The sequence below is a fragment of the Athalia rosae genome, chromosome 2, assembly GCF_917208135.1.
Source record: "Athalia rosae chromosome 2, iyAthRosa1.1, whole genome shotgun sequence".
NCBI classification, from domain to species: Eukaryota; Metazoa; Arthropoda; class Insecta; order Hymenoptera; family Athaliidae; genus Athalia; species Athalia rosae.
Genome location: NC_064027.1, coordinates 5,014,500 through 5,031,522, shown reverse-complemented (window position 1 = coordinate 5,031,522; position 17,023 = coordinate 5,014,500). Strand labels below are relative to the sequence as shown.

Below are 17,023 nucleotides of genomic sequence, written 5' to 3'. Positions count from 1 at the left end.
CGATCTGAAATTCTCCCCAAATACAATTGGCGTGTTAGTTTTAGAAATCGGTGATGTCACACCACGCGAAAATCGAACGATAAATTATTCTCAACTTTTACAATGGCGACGTTTTTGATTGCCGTGCCAAACTGGGGTTGGCTATAAATAAAGGTAAATGCCAAATCAGATCAAGATCAATTATAGAAAGAGAGATAGACGGATGGAGAGAGAGAGAGAGAGAGAGAGAGGGAGACTGTGCTAAACCCAGACATCCGTAATGTCAACGATAATCTTTTACTACGACTGCCAGTTGTTTACGGACATGTACTCGGAAATATAATAGAAAATACATGGAAGCTCGAGATGTCCGCGTTGATCAAATGAAGCTACAAAACTGACGGCACGAGAGTTTCAAATTTATGTTGGATAACGTTATAATTTGGCCGATCGAAATAATAGTCGACAGTGCACAACGCGTAATGTCTTCTACTGTATTTTAACTGGCAACTATTCTCTCGTACATCTAATTTTAACTTGTAATAAAAAAAAAAAAACATATAACTTCGGTCTGCACGTTTAAATTAACTATGTAACATAGTTATACGTTACGTTGCAAATAAAATATATATATATATATACGGAAAGTCAATACCCGTGACGGCGTTATGAAACAAAAAAAATCAATCAATCAATTTGCCGGGAATCTATATATATAATATACAATAAAAAAAAAACGGCGCTCATTTTTACAGAGCAGATTATACACAGCAATCTATCCGCCCGCATCGAAAATTCAATACAAACCACCTCGATGGTACTTCGAGGTTAATTAATTCTCGATCGACTTTGCGGAATTTCATAGCGATACCGCGCACTCGTGCCGCGAAGAGAACGATTGTGCGAATAAATTTGCGACGACAAAGGCAGAAGAAAAAAAAAAAAATAAAAAAAAATCTCACGCCATGTCGAGTCTCGTGAAACGCATTAGAAATTCGAGCTCTCTTCCCTTATCGTTGTTACGTGCGCGTGCAGCACTCATGCATCGAAAGCGTTTTTAAGCACCTTACAGCGAGATACCTCAACATAATCTGCAGTTTCAGCGAAGAAAATCCCGTTAGTGAGAGTATGGCAGTTCATAGTGCAGCGGCAACAACAGCGGACAGCAGGAGCATCGGCAACGGTACAGTGGAGAGGACCCCGCGCGGGGTTCGAATAAATATATAATCGTAGATAGAAAATTAAAAAGTGAACGAAAAGAAAAATTACCTTGTTTGCGCATTGTACATTGACGTTGGGATGTTTTCGGGGGGTTGAATTAGTGCTCACCTCTGGGGCTTGTCGACCTGGCGCCACCCCTGTCCTCCCAATCGTCCTGACGCGGCGAAAGGCGTCCACCGTTCACCTCCTGACCGCTTTGAACGTAATGAACGATCGCTGACGTCACTTCCTTTATCGAATTCCTCACCTCGAGTTGCTGCGCCGGACCGAAACTCGTCGCTTGTTTCTAGTTGGGGTTTTTTTTTTTAATTTTTTTATTAACACTTATCAATCAAAAATCACTCCTAAATTTTGTTACGTTAACGAAAAAGTGATTGAAAAAGTTGGACAGAAGAAAAACAAAAAAATAAATAAAATAACTCATCGTTGCACAGGTTAGTATAAGCGCGGATGAACGTTATACGAACGACAAGATAACTCTGCGTGATCCTTGTACTTGCACGCGAATATTCGGCGAATCTGTTTATTTTTTTTCTATGTTTTTTTCTTTCTGCGGGGTACAGGTACATGAGCATGAATGAATCTACGACGCCTCGACCATAAGGAATGTATTGCGAGCGAGTCGATCTAAAAATAATTGTTCGCATTTACGTCGCGTCTGCACGGATTAAAAATACATTAGGTCGTCGAGGGAAACCGAAGAAGAATAAGAAGAAGCGTAGACACAACGGTGGAAGCGGAGATGGAGGACGGTCCATCCCGACGATTGGAAAATTGAATAACCGTTGACCACGAAAATTAAAATTTGATACAACATCCATTGTAAAACCGCGTGTCGCTCCTTTTCACCGTATATACTATTTATTAGTCGGGACCCCAGCGTTCCGCATGACCTAGTTGCGACGCAGTAATTCAAATTTTCGAAACAGATTTCTCCACGGATCTGCTCTCTCACACGTACCGGGTACGTGACGACCTCTCCTCCGTGAGCGAAAAAAATCTTCGTCAAAACTCCGGAGGAATTGTTCGCTCTGATATTTCAAACGAACGATACGCATGACAAATGATGATAATCCAAACCTTATTGGACGAAGGTGGCACGTTGGGAAGTATCCCTTGGGCGAGTCGCTCCGCCGGTGTCCTGGGATTTGAGAGTCTCTCCTGCGATCGCCAGCCAAGGTAGGGCTGTCGATGATTGAACGAAGACCTCGCCGAACTCGCCGGAGAACTGCCCGCGCTGTTCAGAAGGTTGGTACTCCATCGTGAAAAAACTGGTGGTGTAGGGCTCGGACTCAGAAGTGGACCTACGGTTCGACGAAAATGGAAGGACGAATTACGACGGGCGTCAGAATTTAGTTTCGGAAATCGATCAAATATTGTTTTTAATTTCGAGACGCGACGAGTGACCCGATAAAGATATCTACGACCGTAAAAACGGGAAAAACTTTATCCGGTGGACAACGTGTAGTCCGGAGTCATCTCATCGCGGTGATGGATTTCGAGAATCTATCCGGCAGACGGAAGTTGCGGTATTGTGTTGTAGGTAATGGATTGAACATTCGAGAGTAGTCTAGACCGGGGGAATAAGGCACGTTCTTTTTTCTTATTATTTTGCCTGCTCCAGGCATTCCGTGGGGTTCTTTTGACTTTTTTTTGTTCGGTTTCGCAACGAACGTAGTATACACTAGTGCAGAAAATCCTCGAGTCTCATTGAAAACGAGTATTTGCCGAAAGCGTAGGCCATTTTCGGAACTAAACGTTACGTGCGATGAAGAGAAGGAAACCAGAAGCCGCGCGGAATGAAAGGGTTGCGCAAAGTTGCAGATGTTATCGAGTTAGCGAGCCGATTTCAAGGGTGGCAAATACTCGGAAACGGAATCAGAAGTCAAAAATATTTCGCACTCATACTTTCCGGGCGAAGCGTATATTTTATAAGTCTTAAAATCCGAGTCTCGATATTTCTCAAGTTTATCTAACACCGTATTACACGTGCTTTTTTACGTACTGTATGTATACATATCTACATTTATTCGTTTGCTCAGTCAGTAAATCTATACTCTATTTGCATCGCTGCGCGATGACGATATCCACACATTACACGCGCAGGAGATAAACTTCAAAGCGAAGCTTGTTTTAAGATTTGCTACGTACACTTTGATGCGCGCCGTTGATCTATTTTTAAAAAATAAAGACTCTCAAATATGGCGGCATTTTCTTTTTCCACGCAGTATCTGCCGAGAATCGCATTTTCACCATCTCTATTGTACGCTGAACGAACGAACGAACGAACACGTCAGCGATCATCGAGAACGACAATAAACCCCGCCAATTAATGGAAGGAAAATTAGTCACGACTCTGATATCATCGCCAAGAACAAAAGCCCAGCCGCGGGTCAAGGCTGTCTGGAATAAAGGCCGACTGTTCTTCGTAGGGAAAAATCGAGGAGCGACGCGCCTCGCGGATGCGATGAAAAATTTTCTTACCAGCCGGCGGTTTGTTGGACGACGAAAGCGAGGACAACGAGGTCGTTTTCGGTCCAAGAGTGCGCCAGCCACCGTGTTGAGACGCATCCGAATGCCTCTTGAGCCGGAAACCATCGCGAGCTGCGGGCGAGTTCTTGTACCAATCGGGGACATTGAGCCTCTGAAGGGAACGCTGTACCCTAAGTTCGTGTTCGCTCGGTACTCGTTCGCCGACTTTCTGCAACTCGTTCTCTGGAGGCTGGAAACAAAAACGTTATAGTTACGTATGTACGTTGTTATAACTCTTGCCACGGCGTAACGTCTTGACCGCAAAGCCTTGCGGGAGGATATCATGTATTGAGTTCTGTTTATTGGCAGTTCTCTGATCGATTTACAACTCGCCGTAGGCTGCGAGATAAAAGGGAAGGATATTACGTTCGACGGCGTACCTCCCCCCCGCCGACCGACCCCGTTTAACTTATCGCATTTTCTATTTCCTTAGGAAAAAGAAATAGAAAAAAGCAATCGCGAGCGGAGCGCGGAATTTTATATCTTCGGGAAACGCGTCGACGGCCCAAGTTTTTTTCTCCTTGTAGTTTTTTTTTCTGTTTTTTTTTTTTACCAAAAAATTCTGTTGCGCGGGATAACTGTACACGTATAATCGAGAATGATCGATGGTTAGGTTATAAGCGGGAAGCTTCGCGTTTCCAAGGTCTCGAATTAAATTTAAATCCGAATGGAACGGCGGTATTCGCGGAGGTAGATATCGTTGCGGAATTCGACGCGCGCTCTCGAAGAAGCGGCGCGATAAAAATCATGTTCTGTATCGGAGAGAGAGCTTTTAACCTTGGCGGAGCCAGGCGCTTTTAATATAAATTGGATTCCGTTTTTCCAAGCTTATCGTGTAAAATATATATAGGAAAGCTTCTAGCTTCGGAATGTCGAATCAAATTGCGATCATACAATAAATAAGAGCCATGAGCTTTCTTCTCGAGCGGCTGCACGTGCGGAGTATTTGAAATGCTCGTATACTTATACGTGTATGTATAGGTACGGTACGTTCGCCATCTTTTAGAGGGATACGGAGGTCCGTAAATAGTATTGCGATTGCGGAAGCTTTCCATCGTTTCACCCGCACTTTCGATTATAGTTTTTTTCCTCGCCGAAATTGATCCTCCGAAAATTGGATCCCGATTCTCGTCGGCCGTTCGGCACTCGAGACTACGGATTGCGGATTATCCGTGAAACTCAACGTGTCAAGCGCGATATGAAAAGATTCTCATTTTTTCAACGAGATTTTCGCGAGTCTCGCGTGACGTAGAAATTGGAAAAATGCAAAGCGAGATTCCTCCACGAGATAAAACCGTCCAAAGGTCTTGGATTCCAGTAAAATTTCAATGAAATATGTACATATTGTATACATATAGACATGTTCGTTTCGGTTCACTACGTACAGACGAGGTTGCGAAGCCGGGGAAAAACGACTCCGGATGAATTCGTTCGTTCGATCAAATCCGTACTCAATAGTTTCTAACCCAAAATGCATCGCAGCAGCGGGTCTGAATTTAACAAGACTATTTACCTTACGCGTGTATATCTCGCGTACGCATTTAGCTTGTTTTTACTTTAGCGGGTGGTAGCAGCTGCGAAAACATTTACCGCGCTGGATACTACTGTGCCATCTCTTGCTTTTTTCAAGTTTGATCCTTTTTTTTTCGGTTTTTCTTCTTAGTGTGTTATTTGCATTTTTCGTGTCATCGCATTCGTAAGTCACTTCTTAATATAAAGCAGAAGGGTGTAATAATTTCTGTGGAAACTACATCGCGGGAGTATAATAACATTAGTGTGTGTGTGTATATAAGAAAATGATACATAAATCTTTCGAAATTATCGCCTCGGCAGCGCGCGCTGCAAGATTGCAAATACCCGTTAAAATAGCATTCCCGCATCAGGAAGGGTATTTCACAATGGACATTACCGAGTTCTTGCTAGAGTAATTATTTATGATAAAAAGAAAATTTAGTCGAACTCCGTCATTATGCAATTCTTCTAACGGTTCCGAAGCAGCACTTGAATTATTTTCTAATTTTTATACACATTGAGAATAAAGTCGATGAAAAAATGGGATGTGCTGCCAGGAGACGTTTTATTCGTTGGTTGAGAGTATGATGCGACAGGGTATGTTATCATACCTCGATTTTATGTTCATTTGGCTCCGATATGCGTGGATGAGCTACCTGCCTTTTCATACGTATGATCTCATTCGCTCCAAGAAGTGAAAAATTAGCGATAACTCGTTCAATTTTATAGATAGATCAATTTGGCTTTCAGATTCGGATTACTGAGGTCAATTACATACAGCCGCAGCGTAGCGCTGTGTTGTGAGTCGTCACCTTCAGGGCTGAGCAGAGGTGACGCCCCACAACAAAGCGCTAGCTGCGGCTACCTGACTCCAGCAAAGCTTGGGCTGCTTCGTAGACCGAGGAATTCGAATATTTCGACCGATACATGGATTGCGACGAATCAAAGTGGGTCCACAAGTAAAACCAATCGATATGTCTTCATTTTTTTGCTCCCAACAGCGAATAATTGATGATTACTCGATCGATTGCATGAGTAGATGATTTTGGCTTTCAGATTTGGATTCCTGAGCTGATTATATGTGAGATTACTTTTGAAGAACCAATAAAAAAATCGATTTTTGGGCCAAAAGTAAAGTAGTTTGAAAATTGATTGTATTACACTTTTCTGACGTATTTTGACGTCAGGAATCCAAATCTAAAAGAAAAATTGATCTATCTCTAAAATTGACCGAGTTATCGCCAATTTTCAACTTTTTCGGGTCAAAAATAAAAAATTGATTTTCTAGTCTATCTTAATGTAATTTGAGCTCAGGAATCTGAATCCGAAAGAAAAATTGATCTATCTGCAAAAATGACCAAGTTATCCTCATTTTTTCGCATTTTTTACCATAAAAATAGAGATATCTCGAAGGGAAAAAATCGTAGCTCAATTTGGACAACGGATTCGTGTTTCTGAGGTCAAAATACATAAGAAAAGTGCCATACGATCAATTTTAAAAAATAAAAATTTTTTGCCAAAATTTGAAAAAATCGTAAGGGGTACCCCTTGGAAAAATCTCAAATTTTGACCAAAAATTTTTATTTTTTAAAATTGATCGTATAGCACTTTTCTTACGTATTTTGACCTCAGGAACACGAATCCGTTGTTCAAATTGAGCTACGATTTTTCCCCTTCGAGATATCTTCATTTTTCCTGCTTGAAAAAGTGAAAAATTGACGATAACTCGATTAGTTTTGTAGATAGCTCAATTCGACTCCCAGTTTCGAATTCCTGAGCTCGAAACACGCGAGAATAAAGCAAAAAAGTATTGAAATTCTGGCTCAAATCAAAGACTGCGAACATCCTCGCGTTTCTCGAAACAGAAACTTAGACATTTCTTCAATCGATTCATGGAATTTTCAGTTTTCGCAATTTTCGGTTTACGTAAAATCTCCCATACGTACAAAGAACAAAAAGCGTCGAGTGAAACACCTCGGGGTGGTTTTGAAAACGGAACTTGAAGAGGCGCGTTAATTGAAGCAGAAGTAGAGTGAAGCCTCGTTAAACGCTCCTTCGTTCTCGCGATCTTCAAAAGTATACGTAACTCGGATGATATAGGTATAAACGCGAAGGCTTCAACGAGGCAGGGGGATGACTGAGCGCCTTTAATTTTGGTCATGCTGTGAGGAATTACGTGACGACGACGGGACGGTACGAAGTACCGTATAACACCGTGTCACCACGCTAAAATCTCTCGACGTTTGTACAATGCACGTACCTACATTCGCATCTCCCCCATATCTATATGTACACGTCTCGCAGTTCTCACACAGGGGTTGCTCTTGTAATCGAAGAACTAATCTACCGACTCTTATCTACCGTTTTTCGCCACTTCGCCACGTGAGCAACGAAGCTGGCAAAGGGTAGAAACGAACGCATCTCACCCTTCTCCTCCACGGTTCGAACTTCGTCGGTCCGCCTATCCCTAACAACAAGAGGAGGTCGATCGAGTCGTCCGCATCGGAAAGGACTTCGTTGCGCCGCTCCATTTCGGTCTCGCGTTTCACCAAAAATTTTCCATTCCTACCCTCAAATATGACCTCTGTAACGATGACGGTTCCGAATTCAAGGTTAGCAGCGTCCCTCATCCCTCCCTTCGCATGGTCATTCAACGTTGTCATGCCAACGAGGTAATCGTTTCCGACAATTTCGCGACGTCGTTACGTCTTATTTCGATTCAATTAAGAAAATTAAGGAAAGTAGCGCAGCGTCGATTACCAGACTTGGAGTTTTTTCAACGACAAAATTCGATAAGACAACGTGAAGGATTTTAGCTATAGGACGTCGGCGGTTGCACGTTATCTGCAATGTTATATTTAACCGTATACTGTACACGCGGAACATACGCGTACTCTAAACATAGGCCAAACTTATTTGCATAAGGAGATTGTACGCCGGGGTATATACATAATGCGATGTATCGTCGTGAAACATGAGAAGAGATTAAACTGTTTTTATTTTCCATATATTATATTTGCAAAAAGTATACCCCCGAGCGATGCGATATGCGAATTCGTTACGTCATCCGCACCTTTGGCGTGTACGCGCGGTTCCGTCCGTGTCTCTTCACTGGTATACAAGTATCTAGTTACCGATTACGCCCGTTCTATTGAAAAACGAGAATCTTTCGAATCAACACAATAATTTATATATACGTGTATACCCGTAACGACACATCAGTTTGTTTATTCCGTACACGTGGATATACGGCGACGATGAATCATTCGAATTTTTCGCCAGGCCTTCGCGCCATCGAGACCTTCCGCAAACAATATTATTCATCGGAACTTTCCAACTTTTGTTCCAAGGCATTTGGACGTAGGTTTGGGTACACAGCGAGCCCTTGTCCAGTGATTTTCCTTTCCCTCTATTCATGTCTGACGGCAGCAACGCGGGCAAATATCACAGAAGATAACGTTATGCGTCAAGGGTGATGATCAAATGCGTACCTCTTACACGAAGCTCGGATCGTCCGCTCGCTTCTCCAATTTCATTAAAAACATCGGGGGACAGTTTCAAAGCCTTGTGCGCACGATGTACTTCTGATATTACCGTACGCTCACATGTTACACGTGACGTAACGTAACACATAACCAACGTCTGCACGTAATGAAAAAAATAATTTTTTTTCTCATCCTCGGATCATTACGGTCATAGCGATCACGGATAAATTCTTTCCTACCTTACTTTCTTTCGACCTATTCCAAAAATATCGTTGATGTAATGTACCCGGCTGTGAGTGAGTACGACTCTATTCCTGTATAATAATATCTTTGTGAGAATTGAGGTGGTTCGCTAGATGCATTTTGCTTTTGAAAATTGTATTTTTCAGCAATTTTTCTGCACGGAGTTGAGGTAGCGGATGAAATTTTTTCGGCCGGCAATATCCTAGGTGGTATTTTTTTGAACGGCGTTCCCTCGTCGTCGATGCGATTGTGAGTCACGCGAATTAGCCCGCCTGACTCTGGAAACACAGGGCCGCCGCGAAATTATTACAGTGGCTCAGTTACGCCTTCGCGTGTAGTCGCTATTATTAGGACGGTATTCGCATCGCGGAAAACGTTGGAGCGAACCACCCGCGGCGAGTGTGTGTATCTGGGAAACTTACCGAACGAAATTTGTTTTATAAATTCGTCTTTTTTTTTTTGTCCATCCGCAGAACGTATTTTTCACTCGCAATGTATCACCCGCTATAAAATACATCGGTATAAAACAACTTCCGCGTACACCAAGGCGAGATCGCACGCGGTATAGATTATAGAAAAATATTCATGCAGTCTCATCGGAGTTAACAAGATGGCCGCCCACTCGCGATACGCTATTATTGTCGTATCAAATAGGTTTCTTCCTTCGTCGTACGGGAGCGATGATCTGCCGAGTTAGGGACCTACGAGGCTGCAGATAAGCATTAAAATCTACGAATTGTTACCATCCGGTATACAGTCGATATAATAGAAGCGTAATAACTTCGTTAATTACCGCAACAAACTCGCTTTTCCTTCGGCCAACACTAATGGCGTGCGGTACGGACGCCTCGGTCAATTAGCTGATTGCTTCCGAGTCCCGTCTGATGTATTCTTACATCGATTAGCTTCTGAAAAAGTAGAAAACTAGGTCCACGAATCGACGACCAGGTAACACGATCGTACAGTGCTTTTATTACACCCTCGTGTAATACGCGCGACATTTTGTTTTGTTTTTTTTTTTTTTTTGTTTTACAGAAAAATCCGCATTCGTTCATCTCTCGGTACGATGCAGACCACCCCGTGACATCTGCAGCGCGTTTCGTACGCGCAGGCTGGTGTTAAAACGTTTGAAGAAAAAATTATTAACACCAGTAAAACGACGACGTCCGTCGTCGCGGCCCACGACGTCATCGGCTGAGAACGCATTATTATGCAATGTGCGGACCAGCCTTTGGCACCATTAGGCACTTGGTGGCCTGTACACGCTGAAATTCAAACGATACATAAGCTACGAGCTTCGTCCGTTTAGCTGTATTTTCCATACCTGTAATGTAACGAATGCCAACGCGCCGCAGCGCTTATGCAAACTGTACTCAGTTATCAACAGGTATGAATACTTACTTTACCTTTATGCACGGGGTGATCCGAAATAACGCTATCTACGATATCCGACGTTCTAATCCGAGCAGCCAGGGTCCGGCTTGGGACGCGGATCGAACTACGTAGATCCATAAGTGTGACGATCTACGCGTCGCACCTACAGCGCGACTTATTTTTTTTTCATTAAAATTTTCTTCGATCTGAGCTCAGGTGTATCGAGCGATTAATCGCACACCGGGTATACCGTAGAGGGCCATGAAACATGGGTGTTTAAAGCGGGGAAACGTGGGCACGGCTGTCATCCGTAGCCTTTTGTTTTCCATCTGTATTGTATATATCCCGTTAGCCTTTTATATTACTTCGCGTCGATGCGTTCGTTGAAACTTAATTAAACACATTCTCTGAAAGGTTGAAGCGTTCGACCCGCGCGATCGTCGGAGTCGAACAATAAATAAATTAACCGACGTCCGATATACGTCCGCGTTCCACCCCGGGCTATACACGTATGTATGTATACGTGGGGAATAGAGTTTGAAAGTTTGAAAAAAAGAAAAAAAAAACCACGCATCTCCTATATACACAACCGCGTGCAGTTTTACCGTTGGATCGTTTCACGCGCGGTAAGTATATATATATATACGGTTGTTTATAAAGTCGATGACAACGGGAAATTACTTTATATATATCCAGCTTTATTTTTACCGATATCTATATATATATATATATACATATACGGATACCGCGCTTATGAGAAGCCCGGAAAAATTTTCTCCGCATGGCCGACGGAGGTCGTCAATCGACGCGGCAAATCCGCTAACCTGCACCACTGCAGGAGTGACAGAGCCAATTAACTTCGCTCACATAGGGTGCCCTTAGGATGAAAACCAACGAACAATGACAGCATTTTTATCTTTCGTACACGAGTCTGTACAGTCGACGTATATGAGTCGGTCTTACGATCGGAGTCGATTGAGAAGAATAATATGCACGTTGTGAGAGATTATGGATCGTTCAACGTCGTCCATTTTTGTTTAGTTTTCAAAAAATCATCACGAATTTACGAGTTTCCAGAGAATTCATAACGATATTTGCATACGGAATCTATACATGTACTTAAATCGGTTCTATTTGATATCAGAGATCGGTCGATCGATCCCCTGTACGTCAAAACCTAATTAAAATTGACATTTGAAACCGCAGTCATCGGAGGCAGCGTATATTCCGAACACGTGACTTATTCAAATAGGAGTCGCTCTCAGGACAACGAGTTTTCTTTACGTACGATTGACGTGAATTGTCTAGCCGTCTTCGTGCCCAATTACATATATTGTGTAATTGTTTCTCGATCGCAAATTTTTCAAACAATAGTAAAAAAAAAAGAAAAAAATATTCTTCTTTCACGATAGCGTGAATAAAAGATTCGTTCGAATATCGTACAGCCCCGCTGACCTATCGCCACGTGTACCCTACTATAGGTTTAGAAAATATACCAGAACAAGAGCTGGGAGGGAAATAATGTCATCGATTTTTGGCATTCCAGTTATTAGGGTCAGTAAAACTGCTTAACTGTAACCGCAATTTTACTGCTCGGACACAATACCCGACGCCATTATTTCTTTTCTCTATATACATATATATATATTTGGGTATAAGTATGTACATATTCGCTTTTACTTTTACGATGTCAAATACGAGGAATCTTCGTTCTCAATTTCGACGCTTGTGCAGGCTCTAAATTATCCTGTGAACATTTTCCCTCTGATATTATAAATTCTGTTTTCTCACAACTCAAGAGATATCTCCATACATCATACGATCTCTGTAGAAATGCAATTGCGTCGCGACGCCTACGTGACTCACGTCTCCCACGGCAGCAACAACAGCAGCAACGGCAGCAGCTTCCATTTTCGCTGCTATATTTTATGTTTATATTCATGTAGATTGTAGTATCATAGGTACGTTCATTCGCGTATATATATATCTATAATTATCGAGCCCATTTCATTTCCTTTCCTTTTCTCGCGTTATTTTCCCATGGTGTTTTTTTATTTATTTATTTATTTATCTTTTTTCTTTTTATTCCGCCAAAGTGGCCATTATCTACTTCGTCGCGTATCCCGCATAAATTTCGACATTATACCCGCTCGCGACGCGCGACCCTAAAAGCTAAGGGGGCATTTGTTCGCATCATTCGCATTCGCGTATTAATCATTTCGTACCGCCGTTTCAGCCGACCTTTATTTACCGATCTTACGGTCTATAGACTCAAGGCGGAGACTCGAAGAGAGCGTAGAAAAGCCCACGCTTTCCATTCCATACGGATATACGCGACGTACGCGTTGCTTTCGCTCGTTATTGCACGTCTGTATTATTCAGACTCACCCCACCCACCCCCCCACTCGCTGTTGCACGAAACGAAACGGTCGGAACACGACGTGTGTATTATTTTCCATTTTCTGTACATCCGATACGACGTGCGATGTAAAACCAAAACCGAAAAAAAAAAAAGAAGACGAAAAATTTGACGTATTTGAAAATCGTAAAATGGGACAACGGACAATCGATCGATATCCGAAGGCGTCTGCTCTCCGGTAAAATTAAGGCCAACCGGTACGAACTATAAATACCGAGGAGTCGCAAATTTTTAGACAATTTAACGCAACTCGCGAAGGTGCAGATAGTAAAATACAAGCATAACGACGACACAACGCGGAGATGTAGCTGCACGTCTCGACGACCTTGTCGCGCCCTTTTCCCGAGAGTGTTTCCGAGGGTCGGGGAATGTCCGAATTCAAACCCCGCTCCCGATCGCTCTTCTCCAGCTCTAAAGAACGATCCGAGTGCGCGTTGGGGAAATAGAGTAACAAAAAATGACGGGGAAAAACGAAAGCGAAAAAACGGCGAAAACTCCTCCTCGGGGGAGGACGCGCCGGTGGTAAATATTATTTCCACGAACTTTTCAGACGTTGCAACGGAACCGCAAAGTGACGCATTGTGTACACCTGCCACCCCCTGGCCCCGGGTGGCGGGATTTTGGTCCGGACAAATTTTGCGGTAGGTATACAACACCGTTTCGTATATATGTATGCAGGTACGTACGTACGTATCGCGTTCCCGCGCGTGTTGGTTAAAATGTAAAGGATAAAAAACCAAAAAAAAACAAAAAACCAAAAAAAAAGGGAGAGAAAAAAGAACCTGTCGTATCGCGCACGTGACACACATCCCATCGTCTATATATATATATACTTATATACTCAAAGTTCAACGTAGAGTAATCTGCAGCCCTCATCCCTCCGCTGTATGTATGCGCGGGGTACACACACACATCTATAAGCTTCGAGTCCTCAAGCGAGGGTGACATCCGTATCCGTATAGATACGATGATTACACACATGTATAGGTAAGTCGGTAGTTATATACGTACGTGTAGTTAGTTAGACACGTAGGTATATAGTAATATTTCGCATTACCCTATACGTTACCTATATTACACGTAGGAAGAGTATATGTATACGGTGTCTACGGCGCACCGGCAAACCAAGTCAAGGAGCGATCAATACAGCATGTAGTAGCGGGAGCATTGTTCATCCCGTGGGATGAAGTTATGTAAGATGAAAAATCGGTATTATACCGAGCTACCCTACCCTCCCCCCGTCTATACGATATCGCATCCGTACGACGTCTGACACGCGATACGGAAGAATTTAGGATTCGCGGTGAGACGAATTACGGGGGGTTAAGAAAGGCGTCGAGGTGACGCGGGTTATAATCGCACACGGCGATTACGAAATTAGCGCCATATTTTCGCTTCCGTAATGAAAATGCTCGAAGAGTCCGGTTGCGCGTGACGCGAACGCGGAACGGAAAAAAATTAAAAAGTACGAAAATCACCGCGAGGCTGTAACGTACGTTAAACCGTTATCAATATATGTATATATTTTCGCTCCATTTGGTTTACGGAAAGCCTCCGGTCAGCTTCATTTTATATACGTATATTATGTATACCTATGCACGTACGTATAAATACTACAAGGGGATCAACTACCCACGTGTGTTTCCAGTACATGATTTCTTTATTTTTTTTTTTTTCTTATCGCTCTCTCGGATAAAAAATTATTCTCTGTAATACACCGTCAACGTAAACTCCTCTTTTTTCGACTCTGTTAGTTGATCGATTTTTATTATTTTTTCTTTCTCCGCAAGAAAAAAAAAAAAAAAATGCGCGGACATACGTGTTACAAAGGCGTTACGAGGCGATGGGTTACAGAGTTCCGCGATATACAATCGATACACGACGTGTATAGTTCGGGTGAAATTGATCGTCGTTAAATTTTTATGCACAACTTCGCCATGCTCGCGGTATTGAGTTGTAATAATAAAATGGCTGCTGCTGTACATCGTTCGCTCTGCGAACAATTGATCCTTCCTATTGCGACTAGCCACGCGCGTTATGTACGAAGAGAATTACAGCGCGATAAACGAAATACATATGAATGTATATACGAAGGTATATAGGCTTTTATTACTATCTACCGATTTGAATATTATGTATATATCTGTAATGTTACAGGTCGTATAGAGTTGCGCGTTCGAATTCCCAAGTATGTGAAAGAACACGAACGTCGAATGAATTGAGATATGGTAGCTCTGTACTCGATCGCTAAACGTATTATACAGCACATACATATAAGGTGAATGGTAATTCGTGCGGCTATAGGTATGTAACGTAGATTACACGATCGAAGATTGCAGCTACGCACAACCGGAAATGACACGTGCATTCGACGAGCGTATCCTGTTGTCACTTGACACTCGTAATTCGGCATCAGAAAGAAGATCGATAAACAATCAATGAATACTGTCGATAATCTACGTTAAAGATGGCGCATTGATGATAAAAAAAAAAAAAGTCTAAAGCCATCGATTCAAAAAATATATACAGGTACGCGCGTCAAGTTAGGTCTGTTGAATCGAGAGAGAGAGAAAAAAAGAGCAATTTGTAGGAGAGACTTTCGACCGTGATGGAAAGTACCTATTTCCGTTATCCGAGGGATACACACACGCGTTGAAATCGTGCGCTACTTTATTGCATAAAGTTTGGATTTGTTTGACGGACACCGGATCCGCTGACACGGCATAATAATACACCCGGAACTCTAGAACCCCGACAGCTGCATGATCGAACTGAACCGGGGTCATTTTTCAGGCAAAGCTTTATATTTTACGCCCCGGCAAATCGCTCTTCTCCGCGGCTGAGTTTCACGCCGTATACGGGAATAGATGCCGACCGAATTCACGTGAATCGCGGTTTCCGATTGCGTTATAATTTTTTTATATGTAAGTCAGACTTGGGTACATACACGTGTGCTTTTTTTAAGCGTACACTGGATTGTGGAAGAGACGGATCGGGATTGTTTTCAATGTCAAAGTTGCGACGCGGCTTTTGAATCAAACGCTCGTATTTTCAGGCCATTTCCTCATTAAATTTACCCTCGCGACGTACGTCGCGTCGTACCGCAGACTGCGACGGAAACGCGGCTGTTTCAGAGGATTGAACGAAATTGCACACCTCCGCGAATAACGTCCGACTGCAGCTCGAAAACTGTATTTATTCTCCAATGATTCGAATGGACCAAAAAAAAAAGCAACTTGGATAAAATAAATTATCAGAATTTCTGATCTTCCGTATGAATGAAAGGCCTTCTTGATACAGGCTTACACGAACCGTACGTTATATTACGTTATACGCGTACATTTAATAACACATACGCGGACGTTACGTACGCGTGATTCGGACGTATACGGCGATAAAGTAAATGCAAGAGTTGGATGAAATGAATAAATTTTCTTCCTAGCTGAGATCGTCGGCTATAAAAACCCCGGCGACCCCGTTACACCGTAGGCAACATTATCCGTACGTCGCCTATTTACCACCCGCACTAATCATAAAGCGCTCCTAACGGAACTGTGCCAGATTCGGTCTGGAGAAATTTTATCTCGAGGTTCAGGTTAACGTCGCTCATCTTATTACGAGGGACGTCCCCTCTGTGGAAAAAAAATAGGAGAATGGAATGGAGGAAATTCTGAAGAATGGAATTCTTCATTACTCGGAATTTGCTTTTTCGCTATCGACACCAGGCCACGGAAATTCTAACTTTGAGATTTTTCCGCTCGGAGGCTGGACCACCTGCGCAACGGTGCTGGTGCGCTAGATTGTTCCGAATACGACGCAGGTTTTACGACGGGGAAAATTTACTTCCTAGTAGACGAGACGAAGATTTCTAAATCTACGTGGAACAACGTGTCTTTTCTCTTACTTACTCAGAAAAATGCGGCACATACGGAGTTCGGTATTCCGTCATATCCCGCGGTAATTCAACGGAGCGGATTGCGGAGCGTTTCAGATAAATGTCGAGCGCACATGACACGCGATGCGAGTCGTGGTTTGACTCGAGATAACTCGCGGGATCTTGTCCCCCCGGTTGCGTAACCATCTCAGACTGACTGCAGTAAAAAACGACTCGTAACGTCGACTCTTTTTTTTTGTTTTTTTTTTTCCTTCACTTTCCACGCAACCGAAATTACGTGGCTACGAACGACGGAAGGCCGGAACACCCATACGATTGCGATACCTGGCGATGTTCGTGGGCGTATTTCGCAATATCCCGTGG

General features: G+C 42.9%; 1 protein-coding gene across 4 annotated transcripts in view; it reads right to left on the bottom strand.

The window, feature by feature from the left end:
* The window catches only part of LOC105692295, a 50,843-nt gene that overhangs the window by 11,323 nt on the left and 22,497 nt on the right, over positions 1-17,023 (bottom strand). For all 4 annotated transcript variants that reach the window (XM_048650498.1, XM_020856039.2, XM_048650500.1 and 1 more), the window contains 3 exons: positions 3,685-3,922; positions 2,281-2,504; positions 1,309-1,486 (listed from right to left, as the gene is read on the bottom strand). In XM_048650498.1, the coding sequence (XP_048506455.1) occupies positions 1,309-1,486; positions 2,281-2,504; positions 3,685-3,922 (640 nt within the window). The remainder of the gene's footprint in view (positions 1-1,308; positions 1,487-2,280; positions 2,505-3,684; positions 3,923-17,023) is intronic.